The sequence below is a fragment of the Bufo bufo genome, chromosome 1 (genome assembly GCF_905171765.1).
Source record: "Bufo bufo chromosome 1, aBufBuf1.1, whole genome shotgun sequence".
Lineage (NCBI taxonomy): Eukaryota > Metazoa > Chordata > Amphibia > Anura > Bufonidae > Bufo > Bufo bufo.
The window spans coordinates 545355499-545371899 of NC_053389.1; the positions used below are offsets into that span (position 1 = coordinate 545355499).

Consider the following 16401-nt stretch of genomic DNA (forward strand, 5'->3'; position numbering starts at 1 on the left):
GGATCGCCCGTTGGAGAGGGCGGGAGTGAAACTGCGCAAATGGGATCGCCTCGAAGCAGGCAACCATCTGCCCCAATACCCGCATGCAGAAGCGGAAGGACGGTCGACGGTGGAGAAGGAGACCCCGAACCGCCCCACGGAGGATCAGACGTTTTTCCGAGGGAAGACGTACCTCCGCCGTTCCCGTGTCTAAAAGCATTCCCAGGAAGACGAGTTGTCTGGAGGGGGGAAGGGAGGACTTGGGGAAGTTGATGACCCAACCAAACCTCGCCAGAGTCTCTAGAGTGAGATCCACGCTGGCAACCGCTTGAGAAAGGGACGGAGCCTTGATGAGGATATCGTCCAAGTACGGTAGCAGAAAAACACCCCTGGAACGGAGTAAGGCTAAAACCGGGGCCAGGACCTTGGTGAACACCCGGGGGGCTGTTGCCAGTCCAAAGGGAAGGGCGACAAATTGGAAGTGGAGATCCCCCACGGCGAATCGAAGGAAGCGATGGTGACACTGGGCTACCGGAACATGGAGGTAGGCATCCTGTATATCGATGGAAGACATGAAATCTCCCTGCTCCAGGGAAGCCACCGCGGAGCGGAGGGACTCCATCCGAAACCGTCGAAGGAGGAGAAAACGGTTGAGCTTTTTGAGGTCCAAAATGGGCCGCACCGAACCTCCCTTCTTGGGAACTACAAAGAGGTTCGAGTAGAACCCTTGGAATCTTTCCTCTAGAGGAACGGGGGTAATCACCCCCCTGTCCAGTAAAGCTTGAACGGCCGCGGAGAACGCGGCCGCGTCTTTCGGGTCTCGCGTGGGGCGGGAGCGAAAGAACCGATCCGGAGGGAAGGATGCAAATTCGATTTTGTATCCGGAGGACACAATTTCGAGGGCCCAGGCGTCGGAGACGTGAGCCATCCAGACGTCCTTGAAAAGGAGGAGCCGGCCCCCCACCCGGGTGGGTGGGGGCGCGCCTTCAGGCAGAGGACTGTTTTGCTGCGGGTGTGCGGGCAGCCTGCGGCTTGCGCCAGGAGGGCTGCGCCCGAAAAAACGGCTTCCTACGCTTGTCCTGGGGAGGAGCCGAAGCGGCAGCTGTGGTGGGAGCCCCAGAGGCCCTGCGGGAGGACCGAAAACGAGACGCACCAGGGCGTCCGCGGGGGGCGCCCCTGGCTTGGGGTTGAGGAAGATGGGTGCTTTTACCACCCGTGGCCTCTGAAATAAGTTCGTCTAAGCGGACCCCGAAAAGGCGGGAACCCGCAAACGGTAGCCCCGCCAAGGAACGTTTGGAGGCAGCGTCCGCTTTCCAGACCTTCAGCCAGAGCTCCCTCCTGACGGCAACTGCCAGGGCGGAGGAGCGCGCAATAAGGGCTCCCGCATCAAGGGAGGCCTCACAGACAAAATTCCCGGCCCGAATAATAAGCTGGGCCAAGGAACGTAGGTCCTGGATGGGGATGTCCGAGTCCAACTCCTGTTCCAGCTGCGTACCCCAAGCAGAGATTGCTTTCCCTGCCCAAGCAGAGGCAAAAACCGGTCTGAGGGCAGAACCGGAGGCAGCAAAAATGCCCTTGGACAGGGTCTCCATGCGACGGTCCTCCGCTGACTGAAGAGAGGACCCGTCGGGAACAGGGATGGCCGTGTTCTTTGACAGCCGGGCCACAGGGGGGTCTACCTTGGGTGGGGAAGACCAGGTGGCCACGACATCGGCTGGAAAAGGATAGCAAATGTCCAGCTTCTTTGGGTTGACAAAACGGGCGTCCGGGCGAGCCCAAGCCTTAGACACCACGGAGGAGAAATCAGAGTGGATTGGAAAGACTTTTGAGGCCTGCCTGGGTCTGATAAAGGAGACGCTAGCTGCGTCCGAGCTAGGGGGGTCATCCTGCACCTTAAAGGTGTCACGTATATCAGAGATAAGTTGAGCCATCGCTGAGGCTAGCTTGGACGGCAGGGCCGAGTCCATTTCCAAATCTGAAGCCGCCAATTCACCTTCAGAGAGCGAATCCTTTGGAGAGGAGAGGCTCGTCTGGGTGCGCACGCGTGGCGGGGAGAGGGAGGCATCCGAGGAGGAGGCTCGCTCTACTCTAATACGCTTCTGAGAGTGCCTAGCTCGGGAGGGGTCACTAGGAGAGGATGAACCCGCTGCAGCGGCAGAAGCAGTGGACCCGGAGGGCGCGACAGTCAGAGTGGCGTCCTGCGGGGTAGGTGGCCTGTCTATTAGGCGGCCCACGACATGAGTGAGGCTTTCCACGGCCTGGGACAGGGATCTAGCCCAGTCAGGCGGGTCAGAGGAAGCAGGGAGCGACACAGCGGGCGACTGAGGCTGCGGTGGAGCTCGGCATGCAGTACAGTGCGGATCAGACTGCCCCCGGGGAAAGGGTTCCCTACAAGCGGTACAGGCATGGTACCATGGCTTGGCGGCTGCAGAAGGGTCTGACATGGTGGAAAGATGTTGCACTTTAAAGCAACAGTACTGTGGCACGGAGGGGGTTAAACAGTCCTACCAGACCCGATGATACAAGCGGCAGCTGTAAGGGGAACAGACTGAGGAGGCTGTGGAGGAGAGGCAGCAGCACGGAGCTGAAATGGCTTCAGGATCGCACGGCAGAGAGATGAACCCGGAAGTAGCTGAGCGCAGCAGCACGGAGCTGAATGTGTAAGGAAGCTCCGCCCCCCCTCTGCCGCGCTGAAGCCGAAGCAGAGCCGCGCGCGCGCGGCAAAATGATTTTAACCCCCAAGGATGTTGAAGTGCCGGCCATGACATGGCGCCGTTCATGCCAGGAGAACGGCTCCCACCGCGCCTAGATGTAGCAGACGGCTTGCAAGTCTGCAGCCGTCCCCTGTAAGGCAGCGTTCTAGGACTTGCCCAGATAGACTGCCCTCCAACTATGCCCGGTAACGTCCCGATATGCGGGGGGGGGGGGGGGGGGGCGGGGGGGGGGTTTGCAGTGGTCATGTAACAGTGGCCATGTTGGTAGCAGCGGTGGGAGGGAGGAAGGGGAGGCTGGAGCAGCCACTCTCACCATACGCTGTCTTCGCCCTCAGTCCATCCAGCGGGGTCGCCCCTTCAGCTCCTGGCACCGCGGTGGCAGGAAGCCGGGGGAGGGACTTGGCGTGCGGGCGACCCTGAGCTGGCGGGACGCAGGGGAGCGAGGCTGCCCTGGTCCACCTTGTCTTCTGTGGGGGAGGCGGCAGTGCGGAATTACCGGCACTGGCGCAACTCAACCCCGGGAGAAACAGAGGGGTCTAATGCGCCTCTGTTGTCCCTGTAGGTAGAAAAAAACCGAGTTAAAAACAACAAATACGTAAAAAATAAAAATCATAGGATAACAACCCTGCATAAGCAGGGGGTGTCTTGCCTCCTTGGACACTAAGCAAAAACTGGCAGTCTCTTCTCCAGGCTGAAGGGTATAGCTGATGGAGGAGGGGCTTACAGCTTTCGCTTAGTGTCACGCCTCCTAGGGAGCAGAGCTATACCCATGGTTTCCTGTGTCCCCCAAGGAATATGGGCGAGAAAGATATGTTTGGCGCAAAAACAACACTGCACATCACCAAAAGAACACCATACCCATGGTGAAGCATGGTGGTGGCAGCATCATGCCAAGGGGCTGTTTTTCTTCAGCTGGAAATGGGGCCTTCGTTAAGCTAGAGGGAATTATGAACAGTTCCAAATACCAGTCAATATTGGCACAAAACATTCAGGCTTCTGCTAGAAAGCTGAACAAGAATAGGAACTTCATCTTTCAGCATGACAACGACCCAAAGCATACATCCAAATCAACAAAGGAATGGCTTCACCAGAAGAAGATTAAAGTTTTGGAATGGCCCAGCCAGAACCCAGACCTAAATCCGATTAACAATATGTGGGATGATCTGAAGAGGGCTGTGCACAGGAGATGCCCTCGCAATCTGACAGATTTGGAGTGTTTTTGCAAAGAGTGGGCAAATCAAAATGTGCCATACTGATAGACTCATACCCAAAAAGACTGAGTGCTGTAATAAAATCAAAAGGTGCTTCAACAATTAGTTTAAGGCTGTGCACACTTATCCAACCATATTATTTTATTTTTATATTTTTTTCTTCCCTCTACCTAAAAGATTTCAGTTTGTTTTTCAATTGAGTTGTACAGTTTATAGGTCACATTAAAAGGTGGAAAAAGTTCTGAAATGATTTTATCTTTGTCTCATTTTTTTACATCACAGAAACCTGACATTTTAACAGGGGTGTGCAGACTTTTTATATCCACTGTATATCCTACCTCTTGACATGTGCCATTATATGGAGATATTAAATGTTATTCGTTTAAACTGTTAGTTTTATTGGCATGTCAGTTTCAATGTTATGGCTGATCGGTGTATACCCTACTTGACGATTAGTGTTCACCACCTAAACAATACAGTTTATATGTGCAAGTAAAAATGTAGCTCAAACGTAATCTGTAATTCTGAACTGTTCCATAAGATGGCAGTAAAACACAATTATTTGAAATACACTATAATATTATATATTATATATTATATATATATATATATATATATATATATATATACACACACACACACACACACACACACACAAAGCATAAAGGACACAGCTAATCATTGAGCAAAAGTTCTAACAAGCAGGGTCCTTCCTCTCCATGTTTGATTTTTAGAGTTACATTCTGTTGTTTTACAAAGTCAGTTCTGATTATTGTATGCATATTTATTCACTTTAAAAGGGTTCTTAGAGACTGGGACCCCCGTTTGATATTGTCAGGGAGGTTGTAGGGATGTAAGGAAAAAAAACAAAAAACCTTACCTGCTACCTGTGCTCTGGTTCCAGTACCAAGGGCCGTTCATTTACACTTCTGGACTGAGAGTGTGATGCGCTGTCTACATGCATGTCATCTCTACAATATCAAAAGTGGTGCCTGGTCTCAGAAGACCTTTGATTTAAATTGGTAAGGTCTGCAGAATATGTTGGTGCTTAGCTAAAACTTGCATTTTTCTTAATATAACTATAAAAGAATTTTAATTAAAGAACTGCAAAGGACTGTTATAAACCTATTGCTGGGGTAAGACTGCTTGAGGCTGACGTACTGAGAGAGTTATTGAATCCCCCATTTTATCAGGTACACTATTGCCCCAGTGACCTTGCAGATATCCAAACCACCATCCACATCAATATCTACAGTATATCTCAGATGGCTTGACTGCTGTCAAATTTGTCTATATACAGAATGTGAACAATAATTAGGCGTTGATTTGAACATTATACCTGACAAAAAAAAATAACATACTGGGGGAGATTTACGCTGGGCTTCCATGAAGTTGCCTCTCTCCAGTGACCACAAGCCCGGTTGGCCAATTGGAGCACAACCTTGCAGATTAAAAGAGGTGTTACCTCGAACAACCGATGGTTACTGTGAGTGCCTGACGTTTAATGTGTCTCGCAGAAAAACAGCTTCCGTTAAATGCACCAGAATTCTGGCTTATTTTGTTCCAAAAAATGTGTATACCAGCTGTGCACAACAATTGCTTGTCAGTAGACACTTTCAACGAGTAGAAAAGCAGCATGGCTTACTACAAAAGAACATGACTTAAGATGGGCCAAAGTGCACCAACACTTTGTTGCAAAACAATAGTGCAAAGTAAGCCAACCAATGAGTGGTGTAAAGTTGGGCAAAAGGGTCCAGCACCAGACATTGTGATTTGGTGCATCTTTAAACTGCCCAGTTCTTAGGACGATATTACAGAAGATTGTCGGGAAGGAAGCGCTCCTTCCTGACAATCTGCTGTTCGCTAGCAGAGGAGACCGCAGTCACCGCAGCATTTATATTTAGCGATCTCTTCCACAGTAAAGGGAGGAGCAATCGCTAATGTCATGGCTCTTCCTCTTTGCATGTGCACAAACGATAGGATTACCTGATGAACAAGCGTTTCGCTCATTGGTTAATCGCCAATACATTTACAACGCCCATTCATCATCGCTAACAAGCGTTACTATGAACGCTCATTAGCAATAATCTGTGCGATTCTCAGCCCATATAAAGGACACTTTAAGACCATGTACACCTTTGGGGGCTTTTTTTTTTATTATTATTGCATTGTACTGAAAATCATTTTTTTAATTGGTCTTTATTAAAAATATGGCATCCTTTTTTCTGTACAGATCTGACATTTTGTCTTTTCCGTCATCTGGGGAGCAGAAGGACTCCTTATCTCTGCTCTCTGACTTTATAAACACTCATTAAAGCTCAATTGTTATCTAACTGATAAGAATGTTGGTTAAATAAGTGTTTATGACCCATTAGTAGTTTAGAGATAAGAGTTGTTAGGCTACTTTCACACTAGCGTTCTGCTGTCTGCTCGTGAGCTCCGTTTGAAGGGGCTCACGAGCGGAGCAGAACGCTTCCGTCCAGCCCTGATGCAGTCTGAATGGATGCGGATCCGCTCAGACTGCATCAGTCTGGCGGCGTTCAGCCTCCGCTCCGCTCGCCTCCGCACGGCCAGGCGGACAGCTGAACGCTGCTTGCAGCGTTCGGGTGTCCGCCTGGCCGTGCGGAGGCGAGCGGATCCGTCCACACTTACAATGTAAGTCAATGGGGACGGATCCGCTTGAAGATGACACTATATGGCTCAATCTTCAAGCGGATCCGTTCCCCATTGACTTTCAATGTAAAGTCTGAACGGATCCGCTCAGGCTACTTTCACACTTAGAAAATTTTCTAAGTTTTAATGCAGACGGATCCGTTCTGAACGGATGCGAACGTCTGCATTATCGGAGCGGATCCGTCTGATGAAACATCAGACGGATCCGCTCCGAACGCTAGTGTGAAAGTAGCCTAAGATGAGGCACAGTTAGAAAAACTGTTAACCTTTAGTGACAGAATGGCTCAATATTGTTAATAAAGGCCAGTTGAAAATATTATTTTTACTCAAAAATGAGTGCAATCATAAACAAAAATTGGCTCCAAAAGGTGTACATAGACTTAAAGTTTAAATTGTATAACTATTCAACAAGATTAGTAACTCTGTCCTAATGGGTTCAGAGTCTCTCAGTCAACCAGCCTCAGGCTTTGGAACTGTAACTCTGAAAAATACAGGTCAAAACACAGAAGAACATATAGGTAGATTCACATTTATTAATATAAACTAATAAGAATTTCTATAAATTATCCATTACACAGGACCAGTCACAATTCCATAAAAGAACAATTCTACAGCATATTATGCTATGTTTGCATTGTGCTGTTCCGCTGCTATTCCTCCTAGAAACTTATGCAGAATTTGCCAACTAGCTACTACGATTACTTTTGCCAAAGGGGCGTGTCTCTACACAGACGCTGGCAGCATTGGTTCGACAGTGTGAGTGTGTGGTAACACCCAATTTATTTATACATTTCTAGGAGCAATGCTTCAGAATTGTCATTACATGGGGAATACAATGTCAGAAGAGGCGACAGGTCTCAGGGATTCTCTTAAAAATGACTACACTCCGCGCAGTTGGACATGTAAGCCCTCTTACTACTTTTGATTACCCTGGACTGAAGGAGAGCAGTTAACAAGTAATTTTACAATCATTGTGGGGTCAATTAATGGTTGCAGGTTGAACCACTAGCTTCTTACCATTAAGGTCTCTTATGCCCCATGCACACGACCATATGTATTTTGCGGCTCACAAAACATGGATCCGCAAAATACAGATGACAGCCATGCTGCATCTTAATTTTTGCGAACCCATTGACTTCTTCTTGCAGAACAGACATCTCCGTGTGCTTTCTGCATCCAAACATTATGTTCCACAAGATAGAACATGTCCTATTCTTGGCCAGAAAATGTGGACCACTGACCCTTTGAGGCCAATGGGTCCACAAAAATTTTTTTTTAAAAAAATGCAACACTGATGTCACACGGACTTCGGCCATATTTTGCAGATCACAAAATACATGCGGTCGTGTATATGCATGAGGCTTTAAAAAAGGATGCCTGAAATTAAAATGTCTGTCAATAGACCCCTTATTGAGGCCATTGAACACAGATTCTGTAGACCCACGCAATCAACTGTAATATATCTACTGAGAAACTTACTATAGGTTCTGAAACTTGAGGCACAATGCACCACTGTATCCTCCAACCCCTATATACAGGAAGACAGACCGAAAGACAAACCATGAAAAATAAATAAATGGTAAAAGTAATGCAAACCACACAATGTTTAACACATTATACAAGTATGTGCTCCTGTGCCATTGAAAGGTGTTTCCGGGAGTTTAATATTGATGACATATCCTTATGATAGATCATCAATATCAGATCAGTGGGGGTCTGACCCCTGACACCCCTACCTATCAGCTGTCTGAAGAGACCGCAGAGCTCCTGTGGGTGCTGCGGCCTCCTCACAACATCCCAAGCACAGCAATGTACATTTTATAGAAGTTGTGCTTGGCAATGCAGACCAGGTCTATTCACTTAAGGCTACTTTCACATCTGCATTTTTGCTGGTCATGGATCAGCAAAAACACTTCCGTCATGATAATACAACTGTCTGCATCCGTTATGAACGGATGCGGTTGTATTATCTCTAAAATAGCCATGACTGATACGTTTCCTTTTGTGTCAGAGAAAACGGATCCGTCACCATTGATTTACATTGTGAGTCATGACTGAGCAGTGTTGCTCCGCATCCCAGGACGCACTTAAAAACGCTGCTTGCTGCGCTTTTCTCTGTGTGTCATGTGAATGCAATGAAACGGAAGGGAATGCATTCCGTTCTCTTCAGTTCAGTTTTGTCCTCCACTATTGAGACCCTATGACGGATCTCAACTGCGGAAAGGGAAAGCACAGATGTGAAAGTAGTCTAACCGGAACTGAGCTGCAAATAGGCCATTGAACGTGACTTCACTGGCCTAGGAAGATGATCGGCAGGGGCGAGGATAGGTCATCAATATTGAACTCCAAGAAAACATCTTTACATTTCCTGACTTCATAATAAAGTAAACCATTTACAAAAATATTCTTTTGGGTGGAATCACACATGTCATTTTTGCGGCACCTTTTAATGCAGTTCTTAGAGTCAAAACCCAGATTGGGTATGAAAGGAGGCCAACACTTTAGCCTTTGCTTCATATTTCTCATTCTCTTTGGATTTACTTCTGGCATCAAAAAAAGACACAAAAAGGTGTGATTCCAGCTTAAAACGGAAATCGCTCCTCTTAACACAAAGGCGATCCATAAATGAAGATGTCACAAATAAAACATAGATGAAGTTATTCAGAAGAGCAAGAAAATCAGACCAATGAAAACCATCAGGAAAATAAAGTTACAGTTAAACATGCAAGATAAAACATACTATAATAACATAGTAGCTCGACATCTGTTGTCATATTTAAAAATGGGACAAAAAATACTTTAACCCCTTCCAGAGATTTGACGCAACTGTACAGATGTAGCCGAGCTCAAATTGACTCTGATAACACATGTAAGGCTACTTTCACACTTGCGTTAGGTGCGGATCCGTCTGGTATCTGCACAGACGGATCCGCACCTATAATGCAAACGCTTAGATCCGTTCAGAACGGATCCGTTTGCATTACCATGAACAAAAAATAAATAAATATATATATATTTTTTTTTTTTTGTTCATGATAATGCAAACGGATCCGTTCAGACTTTACATTGAAAGTCAATGGGGGACGGATCCGTTTGAAAATTGAGCCATATTGTGTCATCTTCAAACGGATCCGTCCCCATTGACTTACATTGTAAGTCTGGACGGATCCGTTTGCCTCCGCACGGCCAGGCGGACACCCGAACGCTGCAAGCTGCGTTCAGGGGTCCGCCTGCTGAGCGGAGGACAAACGGTGCCAAACTGATGCATTCTGAGCGGATCCGTATCCACTCAGAATGCATTAGGGCTGGACGGATCCGTTCGGGGCCGCTTGCGAGACCCTTCAAACGGAGCTCACAAGCGGAACCCCGAACGCTAGTGTGAAAGTAGCCTAACACTGTAATCTTATGACAAAAGCCATTGAAATCCATTAAAAAGGCAGTCTTGCCACAGTTTACTTAAAGAGGACCTTTCACTAGATTAAAAAATCTAAACTAAGCATACAGACATGGAGAGCGGCGCCCAGGGATCTCCCTGCACTTACTATTATCCCTGGGCACCGCTCCGTTCTCCCGGTATAGGCTCCGGTATCTTCACATGTTAGGCTCCACCCAATGTTTTTTTTTTTCTCTCAGGCTATGAGCTGAGCGCTGCCATTGGCCAGTGCTACAGCATGGGAGAAAGAGACGCGGCAGGTTCCACTGGGTGGAGCCTAACATGTGAAGATACCGGAGCCTATACCGGGAGAACGGAGCGGTGCCCAGGGATAATAGTAAGTGCAGGGAGATCCCTGGGCGCCGCTCTCCATGTCTGTATACTTAGTTTAGATTTTTTAATCTAGTGAAAGGTCCTCTTTAACACGTTAACCATCAATTTTAGCATGGATGCATCTGTATGTTATAATGGTGGAAAGCCCGCTGCATATGTGGCGGGTGTTGGCTGTGTTATACAGCTGGTAAATGTCCACAGTGACTGAGATCAGAGTTATCTTAGTTAGGTTGAGTCAGTCTCTGATAAGTTTGCTGTCAGTCACTGATAGTTGTACATGGGGGAGGTGTTATCAGTGATTGATAGCAATCTCTGTGTAAGTGTGTGTACATAGATAGCTGTCAGTCACTGATGGCTATACATGGGGGAGGTGTTATCAGTGATTGATAGCATTCTCTGTGTAAGTGTGTATACATAGATAGCTGTCAATCACTGACAGCTGTACACGGGGGAGGTGTTATCAGTGATTGATAGCATTCTCAGTGTAAGTGTGTAAAGATAGATAGCTGTCAGTCACTGATAGCTGTACACGGGAGGTGTTATCAGTGATTGATAGTAGGGGTGGGCGATATAGACGATATGCAATATAAATTATATAAATTTGGCCAACGATAGAGATTTCGATTAAATCGCCATATCGCGGTAGAACATGCACCGCTCTCGGCACGCACCATGTTCTCCTGAGCCGGCACAGTGGAGAGGGGAGGGACTGTGGCCACTGCGCCACCAATGAATATAGTTAATATGCCTGAATACAAACGTAGCCTGCATGTGCCGGCCATATCCCATACCTGGCCTCTATTACTGCGCGCTGTGCTCCGCCGCAATTAACCCCTCAGGTCCTGGATCGCGGTGCGCAGTAATAGAGGCCAGGTACACACCTACGGTAATATTAGGAGTGGTTTAATCACTTTTAATTGAATAAGACATTTTATATTTGTATACTGGAGTGGCGGGGGGGGATCTGTGGATGACAGTTTTATGGGGAACATCCGTGGATGGCACAGTTAAGGGGTGGGGGTTCTGTGGATGGCACAGTTAAGGGGTGGGGGTTCTGTGGATGGCACTGTTATGGGCTGGGGGGTCTGTGGATGGCACTGTTAAGGGGTGGGGGGTCTGTGGATGGCACATATATAACAGTGCCAGCCACAGATCCCCCCCCCCATGTAACAGTGCCAGCCACAGATCCCCCCCATAACAGTGCAAGTCACAGATCCCCCCCATAACAGTGTCCGTCATCCACAGATCCCCCCCCATAACAGTGTCCGTCATCCACAGATCCCCCCATAACAGTCCGTCATCCACAGATCCCCCCATAACAGTGTCCGTCATCCACAGATCCCCCCATAACAGTGTCCGTCATCCACAGATCCCCCCATAACAGTGTCCGTCATCCACAGATCCCCCCATAACAGTGTCCGTCATCCACAGATCCCCCCATAACAGTGTCCGTCATCCACAGATCCCCCCATAACAGTGTCCGTCATCCACAGATCCCCCCCATAACAGTGCGTCATCCACAGATCCCCCCATAACAGTGCGTCATCCACAGATCCCCCATAACAGTGTCCTTCACAGATCCCCCCATAACAGTGCCATCCACAGATCCCCAGTAATAGTGCCATCCACAGACCACCATTAGTTCCAACCCCACCAAAAGCACACCTTTTGGTTAAAAATAATTTTTTCCTTATTTTCCTCCCCAAAAACCTAGGTGCGTCTTAAGGACCGGTGCGTCTTATAGGACGAAAAATACGGTACATATTAAGAAAATAATCGGCACAGATTTTAGACAGATTTAGAGTAACGCAAATCCCCAGTTATACAAGAAAGAATGCTATAATGCAGGGCCACACTCCAGGCTGCTCATAACTATGCAGTAGAGGCACAGCGGCCTACTCCATCTACTAGCCTTTAATCTTCAGTAGGGAAATCACTGTAACACTAACTTCCATATACTTTACTTAGGACATAACACTCTAGAAACACCACTAATTGGCAAATATGCAAATGGTGCTAAATAGAGATCTAAAACTCTATTTTTCAAGAAAGAACTCTATATTCAGAGTTTTTCGTTTCTTCTGGTTTCAGTAACAGGCAGGAGTCAATAGCTAGTAATCATTCAAAAGGAGCTTGTTGAGTCTAGATATATCATGTACACCGATCCCCAATTTACAAAATAGTCAACAGACCTTACCTGGCAATGAGGTAATTTAGGGATAACCTCAAAATAGCTAAGAATAAAAACATAGGAATGGCCCAGCCATGCCACACAGCATACATGTAAATCTAGAAGCCCAAAAAAAAAAGAAAAGAAAGTATTACACAGTAGACTTTTTGGTAACCTAAGAATAATGCTCATAAAACATGGTGCATATTGGTAAGAGATTGTTTCTTAAACTGAGTGAATACTAATCCAAAGTTAGACAAATTTAAAAGCATAGCTAATATTGAATGAAACAGCACATACTTACAATAAAGGCAATAGCAGACGTATAAACAGAATGCCAGTCTGAAAAGGCAGAAAGGTTCTTCACAAAATTTGTAACAGGTTTGGCACCTCTCTCTAGCAAGAAAAAAAAAAAAAAAAACACTTTTAGGCTACGTCTACATGACGACATTTGTCGCGCGACATTTTGTTGCACTAATGTCGAGCGACAATTTTTATAATGGCAGTCTATGGTGTCGCACTGCAACATGCTGCGACTGCGACGCAACAGTCGCAGAAAATCCATTCCAGATGGATTTTTCTGGAACTGTTGCGTCGCAGTATGTTGCAGTGCGACACCATAGACTGCCATTATAAAAATTGTCACGCAACATTGGTGCAACAAAATGTTTCGCTACAAATGTTGCAGTGTAGTTGTGCCCTATCTGTCGCGCGACAAATGTCGTCGTGTAGACCTAGCCTTATTCTACTCCCAACATTGTGTACAATCATTTTTCCATTGTCACATACAGTTGCAAGAAAAAGTATGTGAACCCTTTGGAATAATATGGATTTCTGCACAAATTGGTCATAAAAGGTGATCTGATCTTCATCTAAGTCACAACAATAGACAATCACAGTCTGCTTAAACTAATAACACACAAAGAATTTAATGTTACCATGTTGTTATTGAACACACCATGTAAACATTCACAGTGCAGGTGGAAAAGGTATGTGAACCCTTGGATTTAATAACTGGTTAAACCTCCTTTGGCAGCAATAACTTCAACCAAACATTTCCTTTAGTTGCAGATCAGACGTGCACAACGGTCAGGAGTAATTCTTGACCATTCCTCTTTACAAAACTGTTTCAGTTCAGCAATATTCTTGGGATGTCTGGAGTGAATCGCTTTCTTGAGGTCATGCCACGGCATCTCAATCGGGTTGAGGTCAGGACTCTGACTGGGCCACTCCAGAAGGCGTATTTTCTTCTGTTTAAGCCATTCTGTTGTTGATTACTTCTATGCTTTGGGTCGTTGTCCTGTTGCAACACTCATCTTCTGTTGAGCTTCAGCTGGTGGACAGATGGCCTTAAGTTCTCCTGCAAAATGTCTTGATAAAACTTGGGAATTCATTTTTCCTTCGATGATAGCAATCCGTCCAGGCCCTGACACAGCAAAGCAGCCCCAAACCATGATGCCCCCACCACCATACTTCACAGTTGGGATGAGGTTTTGATGTTGGTGTGCTGTGCCTCTTTTTCTCCACACATAGATTTGTGTATTCTTCCAAACAACTCAACTTTGGTTTCATCTGTCCACAGAATATTTTACCAGTACTGCTGTGGAACATCCAGGTGCTCTTGTGCAAACTGTAAACGTGCAGCAATGGTTTTTTTGGACAGCAGTGGCTTCCTCTGTGGTATCGTCCCATGAAATCCATTCTTGTTTAGTGTTTTACGTATCGTAGATTCGCTAACAGGGATGTTAGCATATGCCAGAGACTTTTGTAAGTCTTTAGCTGACACTCTAGGATTCTTCTTCACCTCATTGAGCAGTCTGCGCTGTGCTCTTGCAGTCATCTTTACAGGACGGACACTCCTAGGGAGAGTAGCAGCAGTGCTGAACTTTCTCCATTTATAGACAATTTGTCTTACCGTGGACTGATGAACAGCAAGGCTTTTGGAGATACTTTTATAACCCTTTCCAGCTTTACGCAAATCAACTATTCTTAATCCTAGGTCTTCTGAGAGCTCTTTTGTGCGAGGCATCATTCACATCAGGCAATGCTTCTTGTGAAAAGCAAACCCAGAACTGGTGTGTGTTTATAGGGCAGGGCAGCTGTAACCAACACCTCCAATCTCATCTCATTGATTGGACTCCAGTTGGCTGACACCTCACTCCAATTAGCTCTTGGAGATGCCATTAGTCTAGGGGTTCACATACTTTTTCCACCTGCACTGTGAATGTTTACATGGTGTGTTCAATAAAAACATGGTAACATTTAATTCTTTGTGTGTTATTAGTTTATGCAGACTGTGATTGTCTATTGTTGTGACTTAGATGAAGATCAGATCACATTTTATGACCAATTTGTGCAGAAATCCATATCATTTTAAAGGGTTCACATACTTTTTCTTGCAACTGTAGTATTCTGTTATTTCATATGGAGTTTACTTGGATTAATGAGGCTCTCAGCAGCATCTCTCTTAGGGATCATGCACACTTCCGTGCGCTGGCTGGGACCGTGCTGCGGACTGCAAATTGCAGTCCGCAATGCACGGGCACCGACCGCGGGGCAGCCGCATGCGGATCACGGACCCACTTACTTGAATGGGGTCCGCAATCTGCACCGCAAAAAATTAGCGCATGCACTACTTTTTTGCTGTGTCGAGGCACGGCCAGAAACACCATGGAAGCACTGCGTAGTGCTTCCGTGGGGTTCCGATCCGTGCTGCCGCACACAAATCTCCGGGTTTGCAGTCCCATTCAAGTGAATGGGTCCGCACCCGTCATGCGGGGAGCACACGGCTGGTGCCCCGTGTGTTGCGGACCCGCCGTATGCGGGCCGCAATACGGCCATGGTGGGGTAACGGCCGTGTGCATGAGCCCTTATATCGTGTCTCTCTGAAGCTCCGGTTATAAGAAACTGAATATGCCATATAAAAATACTTGATAGAATCAGACTCTACCTAGATTTCACATCATCCTAAAGAGGTTAATTAAAAATCTCGGGCAAGCTGTGTTAACAGCCATGAAATGACGGTCGGTGATTAATCCATAAAGAATCCATGTTGTGTTTGGTCTGTGTGCCCTCCAGGTTTCATGGACACTGCTAGACTGAAAACTGTCCCAGACCATCTCCTAGCTATGTCCCGTGACAACCCCAGACGAAACATTGATGGCATACGAGTTGTTTTTATGGACCCATATACTATAATGTGCGGGAGGGATCCGTAATCATGAACAAATATAGGAAATGATTCTGTGGGGTCACCATGGACCCGCAGTCCATGGAAAACCACTGACCAGTGACTACACACATTAAAGTAAATTGGTACGTGTGCTATCCATGGAGATTTCAGACAGCACTGATGCCTGATTCATTCGTGTGTGAATGAGGCCTTAAGACAGGAAATGGGGAATGGGAAGTTCTATACGACACATCTCTGGCTAATAAGACAATATATTACAAGGTCTTGTGAATGTGATTTCATAAGTCCTCAATCAAATTTCTAAAGTCTTGATATAATACAATATGACAATGATCAAAAATTATTATTATTAAGAAACCCATCACAACATAGGTCAGCTGGAACAGTCAGTACGTACTTAATCTTCTCATATTTTCTGTCAACCTAAAAAAGAAAATATATTTGTATAAGATCACTATAGAAGAGTTTATCCTTATTCATACACCATCAAGGTGATCTTCAAATGTGCAAACATAATGGTATTTTAAAGAGGTTTTCCAACGTCTCCAACAGCCCCCCATATGCAGGGCCCTTCACAAGTAATATACTTACCCTGCTCCCCGCTTCTTCCTGTACACGGATGAAAACATCCGGTGTCAGGGTGAAGCCAATGGCATGTGGGGACGGGGACGAGCCTCCCTAGCGTCACCCGCGAT

General features: G+C 46.4%; 1 protein-coding gene across 2 annotated transcripts in view; it reads right to left on the reverse strand.

The window, feature by feature from the left end:
• GRAMD4 (GRAM domain containing 4) overlaps positions 1–16401 on the reverse strand; it is a 150190-nt gene that overhangs the window by 30879 nt on the left and 102910 nt on the right. For both annotated transcript variants that reach the window (XM_040412259.1, XM_040412250.1), the window contains exons 7-10: positions 16104–16129; positions 12818–12909; positions 12541–12632; positions 8057–8105 (exon numbers count right to left, since the gene is read on the reverse strand). In XM_040412259.1, coding sequence (XP_040268193.1) covers positions 8057–8105; positions 12541–12632; positions 12818–12909; positions 16104–16129 — 259 coding nt within the window. The remainder of the gene's footprint in view (positions 1–8056; positions 8106–12540; positions 12633–12817; positions 12910–16103; positions 16130–16401) is intronic.